The 8,860-nt window shown below is 37.2% G+C and overlaps 1 protein-coding gene across 1 annotated transcript; it reads right to left on the bottom strand.

Annotated features, from left to right (window-relative positions):
- Positions 1-6,232: 6,232 nt before the first annotated feature.
- LOC109236496 (zinc finger MYM-type protein 1-like) lies at positions 6,233-8,622 on the bottom strand. The gene is made up of 2 exons (XM_019402687.1): positions 7,935-8,622; positions 6,233-7,797 (listed from the first exon to the last, which is right to left on the bottom strand). The coding sequence occupies exons 1-2, from the start codon at positions 8,620-8,622 to the stop codon at positions 6,233-6,235; spliced, it is 2,253 nt and encodes a 750-aa protein (XP_019258232.1).
- Between the last annotated feature and the right edge of the window lie 238 nt (positions 8,623-8,860).

The following is an 8,860-nucleotide window of genomic DNA, read 5'->3' on the forward strand; positions in this document are numbered from 1 at the left end:
ATGGTTGTGCGGGTGGTGTAGCTGCTAGTACTAGAACAATGTGCTTGGTACCCTAGTGCAGTGTACTGCTTAGAAGTTTGAGTCAATCCATCTTGAGATGACTAAAGTCTCAACACTCAATAAAACCCCTCCTCTGACGATGCTCTTGGTTCTATGACTGCCCTTGGGAACCCGAATACCCGCCCGAAAACCCTAAACGGATAAAGTACGATGTGAACTCTATGCTATAAATTCAATGTAAGATGACTGACCTGGACGAGCACTGTATGAATTATGGTGACTGAAGAATCACGATGAACCTGCAGAGCATACTGAACAAGCCTGAAAGGACGACCTCTACTGTGATGTCCCTGACCTCCAGATGAATCGAAACAACATGAACCATAGGGCTCTCTTAAAACCCCGCTCCTTTCTCTCCTACATGGGAATATGCTCCAACCACCTAGCAAGATTCACAACCTAATGAAAACTAGTATCAGTCTCGGCCTCTCGGGTCATCCCATATCAGATACCAAAGTTGAGACCTCAATGAACCTCATTACCCTCTCTCTCTCAATAGGTATCAAGAATGCAGTGTGACATGCCAGCTCTGCGCACCTCATCTCATACTGAGTCACGGTCATACCCTCCTAGCGTTGATGCTCAAACTCACTATGCAACTCATCTCTGCGAGTCCGTGGGATGAATTTCTCTAAGAAGAGAACTGAGAACTGAGGCTATGTAAGTGGTGTTGTGCCAGTTGGCCTACTCAACTCACAAGTCTTCCACCATTTGTAGGTTGGTCCTGTCAGCCCCATTTGAGTCAGCTAGACCCAAAGTGCATAGAATTTGCTGACACTGATCAAGACAACTTTGTGCATCCTCAGTAGAGTCTCCACCTAAATGAGGAGGACGATGTCTCTAAAATATCTCTTGCCTCTTCTGCTCTTCAGCGGTCAAGGATGGTCTAATCTCAGTCTTAGTTGTAATGACTGGTTGCACCGGCAGAACCCCTACTGTTTGATAACCCTGAGCTAGATGATCTAGTGTGTGTGTCGAGAGAGTCTGAGCTACTCCCCCAACTTGTGAGGTAGCTGGTGCAATTGGAGTCATGCTCGCCTGAGCAAAATTTTAGTACACACTTAGAATTTGAGCCAAAGTCTCTTGAAGACCCGGTGTAGCCAGAAGTCCATCCGGTGCCTGAGTTGGTCCCACCGGCTCAACAAAATTCAGAAGTTGCTGCTCAACAGGAGGTACTAGTTGCACCATAGTAGCTACTCTAGCGGGGCCTCTATCTGTGACACATGCTCCGCCTCTTCCTTTGCCTCGACCTCAGCCCCTCCCAGCCTTGGCCTGGGACACTGGTTCAAACATCAAGATAAAGCAGTCTGCACGAATAAATGAAAGAGACATTTTTCCTAACAATTTGGTAGTCTCTCGAAGAAAAGTACAAATGTCTCTGTAGTGACCTGGGGGACTCTACTAACCTTGCTCATGACCCATAGAACCTATGAACGTAGGGCTCTGATACCAACTTCTCACGACCAAAAACTCCCAGTGGTCGTAATAGAACCTAACCCACTTACTAGGCAAACCAATCATAAAGCAATAATGATACATGATAACAAATTACGAAATAAATATAAAGACTACGATAATACATAAATCCCCTAGAACTAGTAATACAAAGTCATGAGCTCTAATACAAGAATATGATTCTGAAAATCCAAAGAGTAGCCTGAATCAAATATAGTATTAAAATGATAGAAGGAGATTCTAGGGATTACGATCAGGGTGCATCTCTACCTTGTTCTCCGTAGCAAAACAATAATCACCAACAGCTCAACTTGGTCCAACTCCCAAATCACATAATTAAGTGCAGAGTATAGTATGATTACAACTGACCTATGTTCTTAGTAAGTATCTTGACTAACCTCAAAGAGGTTGTGGCAAGAATCACCAATTATACTCACATGATAAATCTATGCAAGTCATGAATATGAACAAACGCGAAAACAATGCCGGGATATACTCATATAATACAAATAAGGCATAGTGCAATAAAGAATATATGCATTAGCATCAAATCGGAACAACAGTTCGGCATATAGAAAAGATATATATATATATTGACAAATCAAGTTACATAGAGAGAGAGAGACATATAGAGAAGATATATACTGAGTATCCTTTTATCAACTAAGCAGCATATAGAGAAGATATGTGTAAAAAGGGCATGTATATAATTCCAAGGATAACATATAGAGGAGATATGCAGTAGAAATTATGTATACACTCAAGGAGTTTGCATATAGAGAGGATACACAAAAACCCAACACTTATAAATATTCCATAAGCGCGTGTACGTCATCAAGGAGAAACATGAGTGGACGAACCCAGGGGGATGGATCCTTATCCAACACTGCATGAACAACTCACGTGCTATAAAAACCACACGGACAACTCACGTACCACAATCAACTCAACCCGCACGGACAACTCACGTGCTGTCGAACTAGTCCATAACACCGAAAGCATATACATGAATACATGTATACAGTCAATGGATATAAATCACAGATTCCTGGACTAATAAAATATTATGATAATGTGTATGCATGTGTGAAGCATACAACTACGGCTCAAATTAGGCGGATACTGTTGATACCCAATTTTTCCCTCATATCTCTCAAATACACATATATACCTTCAAAATAGTGCATCAGCATCACCAAGTACTTTTTTCATAATTTTTAAAGGCTATTAATCAATTTATGCCTGCATTTTTATATAAATAATTATTAATTGCATCACAAATAATTTTATATTGATTTATTATTTAATTTTTTATCATTTTATATTCATATTAAGCTTCAAATATTTTTATATATACTTATTATAATTGTATTTTGCATCCTTAGGCTAAATTGCACATTTTGCAATAATAGCCCATATGCATGTATAATTACATTATTTATACAGAAAATAACTTTTTATATTTTTATTATGTTAAGTAATTATTTTAAATCATTTTCATGCACAAGTGATATTTTTGTTATTTATTAATTATTTTTTACAAATTATTTATTGGTTGAATTGGGTATTTAAAATATAGCCCCCTAAAACCCCAATTCGGATCTAGCCCAATTACCTATACTACCCAATTACCCTAGCCCAATACACCAGCCCACATTAAATACCCAATACCCAGACCCATACCCGTTTAAAACCCCGACCCAATTCCCTTTTATATCACAGCCGTTGATCTCTCAAGATCAACGGCTCATATCACCTCACCCCTTTTAATTACACCCATCCGCCCAAACCCTAATCATTTTAACCCCAACCCGCTGTCTCTATACACTCCCTCTCCTTCATCTTCTTCCTCTCAAAACCCTAGCGCCGTCAGGCAAACCTCCCTGATTCTAAACCCAAAAAATGGAATCAATCGATGATTCCTTACCTTTTGGCCCCTTCTCCTTACTGGCTACCCAGTTTTGGTATTTCCTAATGGCTTGCCTAAAATGGCAAGCGGATCTTAAGAGATTCAAACCAAATCTGGTTCAAAATCCTTAACCTATTGTGTATTTTGTCTGTGTTCATCCCATGTTCCTTGTGAGTATGGTTGTTTTACGAATCTCTTGTGGATTCTTACTTAGCCGAAAAGGTTAGGGTTTCATATTCTCTTTGATTCGAACCTCAACTGGTTCAAACTTTGATTTTTAGCATTACCTCGTCTATATTCACTCCATTACGCATGAATCTGCTTATTTCTGTTAATTCCTTTACTTACCTAAATTGGGGTTTCAGATCTTCTTTAATTGAACCAAATCTTGTTCGGTCTTATGTTTCTTCGGAATAACCTCCTGTCTATGTTCATTCAATTAAAATATATGATTCTTTGCCTTTATTTTTTATCGATTTGTGGTTTACCTAAAATAAGGGTTTCAGATCTTTGATTGAACCAAATCTGGTCCGATTCTGGTTTTCTTTTTTGAATAATCTTCTGTCTACATTTACTGTATGCATTATGTGATCCATTGCCTTATTTTTCTGCCGATTTTGTGAAGGTTAACCTAAAACTAGGGTTCGAAACTTGTACTGATTTTCCGATACTCTTTCCTTTCTCATATAGGACTAATATTTTCCTTATTTAATCAAACCGTGTTTTCTTATTCATTTACCTTATTTTTCCTGAAACTGATTGTTAATTGATTCCATATTATATTTTCCTTATTCTATGTGTTACTCGCCTAATTACACGTCATTATTCCCTGATAATTTACTGAACTTTGTATTATATTTCCTAAAACTAGACTTCAATTGATTCTGTGATTAATTTCTTTCCTTACTTATGTGTGTTTGATTTCTTTCCGTATTTGCTCGCCTAATTGAATACTATTTAAACCCTTCTCCCTTTCCCCTTTAGACAGACTCGAACTCTATAGACTCTCACTAAAATTTAAAGTTTTTGGTTCTATACTATCTCTGTTCTCTCGCTTACTACTGGTCTTGCCCGGCGGAAAGCCAAGGCCAAACATTCTGGACTCTCAACTTCATGGTATTATTTTGGTTTTACTCGCTTAACTGGTGAGTGACTATCCTTTATCATACCATTTTTTTATGTGTCATGATCTGAGTCTATAATCCAGCGTGTCTAAAATCCCTCTCTAAGCATGATTCCGCCTATCTACATGCTTTTCTTCTAAACCTATGGTTAACACTGTTAATTTAGATTAATTGTTTTGAATAATATGAATCCTCTAAAGAAAATATGCTCAATCTGCCTCTTGTGTGTTCTGAACCTAGTATGAATTTGAGTACTTTTAGGACAATGTTAGAAGATTAAGTAGCCAATCAATCTTATGCCTTTGAACTTGTATTGTTACTAGGCTTTTTGTTCTGTTGTTTATATGTTTTGATAATATGCTTTCTACATGTTTGAAATTCATGTTAGTGTTCGGATTGTTTGGTTGTCCCAAATGCTAGCATTAAACACCTAGCTTAACTAGACTGTTTTTTCCAAATTTCAACTTATTTAGGTTGTGTGTTTGAGCATGAACCTTGCTTGTTCTCACAATGTAATCCTGCGTACAAGTTCTATTTTGTAAACTTTGTTCGCTTCTAAAATCAAAAATTGTTTTAAACTGCCTCTACCTCCTTTGTATGTTGTTACTCTTTTAAAAGAAAAACTCCCAGCCTTAGTCCTTTAGCGTCTATCCTCAACCACCTTAGTGCAAGCACTGCTCGGGGTCCATGTGAGACTCTTGTGAACTCTGACGCACTAGGAACAGGCTCCCAATCTCTGTTGAATCATTTCTGAATATGTGGTTCCGGTGTGAGCATTGCCCTGGGTCCCTAAGGCCCTTGGGAACTTTGACACACTGGAAGCATAATTCTACATGGGCTATAAGTGAATCACTCGTATTTGGCTATGGTGTACCTGTATAATAAGTTTCGAAGGTGATTGGTTTGAAGGCCTGGTTCCCAGGTTTATTTGGGCCTGATGAAGGCTCCCTATAGTGTATTTTTATTACTGTTATATTCATTATCCGGTCTGTAATAACTTTGTAATAAACAGATTCTGGGTATTTAGTAAAATCGGGGGAGATTTCTTATTTCCTTTATGCTATTAATCTGGTTTCATCTATGCTATTAATTCTGCTCATTTGTCAAAACTGTTAAGTTCTACAATGTGTATTAAAAATCCTGCCTATAAGACTTTCATTGGTGATGTCAATTCTGCTTAAACTCGTACGCTTTTTATATGGTGTGTACATTAGAATTCCTGCCTATATGACGCATCAATATGTGTTAGCAATCATGCCTATAGGACCTCAATGTTTGATTCAATTGTTGGCTGGTAATGTGTACAATTTCTGCCCTTGTACTGCATGATAGATATCATGCCTATAGGATTTAAATCAATTCAGTAATAGATATCATGCCTATAGGATTAAAATAAGTCTCAAACCTAGATATCATGCCTATAGGATTTAATTCGGGCCAGTAATTAGAAAGCATGCCTATACAGTGGCGGATCTAGGATTTTAAGGTTGTGGGTGCTCACTTCCTTTAACATAAAGGTGTTATCAATCGCATAGTATAAGTGCACAATTATTCGAATGCAAGAGTAAAAGATTTATTGTGAAAACTACTAATAATATTATCATTACCAACAAATACTTTTAGTCACAAGTCATAATGAACTACTAATAGTATTATCATTACCAAAAGGACTTCTATTCACAATTCACAACTGTGATCGACGACTTTTCATATGTTGAAAACGATGAATAATGGCATCGTTGTTCACAGTTGAGAATATCTTACGCTCTACATAGCAAACTAAACAACTATTTAAAAATTCATCACCTATGCTATTACGAATCTCATTTTTTATGTAGTTCATGGATGAGAAAGCACGTTCCACAGAAGCGGTAGCAACAGGAAGAATGAGAGTCAACTTGATAAGTAAATACACCAGTGGCCAAGTTTGATGCAGGTCTGACTTAACCAAATATTTAGAAAGGTCACTAATTCCCTTCATGTTGAAGAACCTCTTACCATGACCACGAGCATAAACTATAAAACTATCAAGCCGGAAACTAAGATCCCGGAGCTTGTTGCTATCAAACTCATTCGGATAATATTCAGCCAACTTCATTATCCTGTTCTTATCAAAATTACCAAATGAATTAAGTGGATTTAAACTAGCCATACCGAGAAGTAAGTCGGTACTCACGGCATCAAAATGACTTCTAAGCTCTTGAAGATGCAAATCAATAACACCATTAAATATCTCAACATGCAAGTAATGAGAGTATGCAACATCAAGAGCTCTACGCTTTGACTTCCCAGGAAAATAGAGAGCATCCATCTTCGGGATCATTATCTCATGTTTATCACAGAATGAAGAGACATCATCCATTAATGATTGAAATTCACTATTCCTCATCCTTTGTAATCTTTGCTTTGTATGAGTGAGGAGTCCCATAGCATTGACAATATCTTGATCCATCTTTTGTAATGAGGAGCTCAAATCATTTGTCATCATTAGAACTTTCCACATCAAGTGCAACATAAAAATAAATTCAAATTCCTTAATCTTAGTCATAAGACTTTCAGCAACATGTCTATCGGCATAATTTGGACCCTCACGAGCAACAAATTCAAGAACATGAATAATTGATGAAAATAGGACAATGAGGTTATCTAACATTCTATAATGAGAACCCCAACGAGTATCACCTGGTCGTTGAAGCCCACGTTCTTGATTTAGTCCTCGTCCAGTATGCACTACACCTGATATGAGCAACTCCTCTAATTTTTCAGCTTGATGTTGTCGAAGCAAATCCCTGTGCTTAAAAGATGATCCAACAATATTTAACATATTAGTAACTATACAAAAAAAGTCATCTATATCTGAATGCTTCTTTGCAAGAGCCACGAGTGTTAACTGCAATTGGTGAGCAAAACAATGAATGCAATACACCGATGGAGTTTCACTCAGAATCAAAGTCTTAAGACCACGTAGCTCTCCTTGCATGTTACTAGCTCCATCATAACCTTGCCCACGTATTTGAGATGGACTTAATGAGTGATACGAAAGAAAAGAGTCGATTTCCTTCTTCAATGATTGAGCAGATGTATCATTGACATGAACAATACCAACAAATCTCTCAATTACTTCGCCTTCTTTGTTAGCATATCTCAAAACAAGTGCCATTTGCTCCTTGTGTGATATATCCTTTGATTCATCGAATAGTACCCCGAAAAAATCCCCATCCAAGTATTCAATGATAGCTTTGATTGTTTCTTTGCACAAGCATCAACAATATCTTTCTGAATCATTGGGGAACACATCATTTCATTTTTTGGAGCATTTTCTAATATAATATTTCCAATATCCGGATCAATATCTCCATACCATTGCAAGAGTTCAAGAAAGATACCTCTATTTGTAGAAGATTGACTCTCATCGTGCCCACGAAATGGCAATCCTAGTCTCAAAAGTAACCTAGCCACATCAATTGAAGCACTCAAGCGACGTCGAGACTCACTTTTTTCTTTCTCGGATTGCTTTTCAAAAGAAGTGCGAATTGATTGTGATTGATTCATTAAATCAATCATCCTATTGAAACACTTGTTGTGGATGCTATTTACCTCTCCAACATGAACTTTAAATCTTTCTATAGCCTTGTTCCAACCTTTAAAGCCATTTTTTGTAAAAGCATCCCCCGTATTTCCATGAATTTCATGTTCATTTTTGAACGAATAACAACACAAACAATATGAAGCATCTTTTGATATACTGTACTCCAACCACTTTGAATGTTGACCCTTAAACCAACCATGATAAAACTGACGCATTGTCGTCCCAAACTTAGTTTTAGGAAAATCATGACTCGTAGGCTGGCAAGGTCCCATTTGAATATAATATCTTCTAATTTTATCTCGTATATTAGGGCTATATTCTGCAATGGACTTCCTATCCCCCGGGTCAGTATTGGGAGATCCTAAATTATGATCTGAAAGAGATATATCCCTTTGAATTTCCGGGGCTACGGATGACGCAACAGATGGATGAGTAGAACTAGAACTTGGTTGCCCAACTTTTGATCTTGTGACAAACTTATCCATCTTGGCACAAAAGATTGATGAAGAATTCCTACAAACAAGATTTAGTTCAATTTAATTTCATCTGGAATTTACTACACATAATTTAATTAATTTCTATTGGGAAAACCATGCCCCTCAATCAACAACACAGCAATAACGATATAACTATTTAATTTTTCGAAAGACAAGATGAAAACTTACAAATTTCTGAAGCAATGAGCTGATGAACACAATTTCATCAATCGAACAACCCACCAAT

This window comes from Nicotiana attenuata, unplaced genomic scaffold (genome assembly GCF_001879085.1).
Source record: "Nicotiana attenuata strain UT unplaced genomic scaffold, NIATTr2, whole genome shotgun sequence".
Classification (NCBI taxonomy): Eukaryota; Viridiplantae; Streptophyta; class Magnoliopsida; order Solanales; family Solanaceae; genus Nicotiana; species Nicotiana attenuata.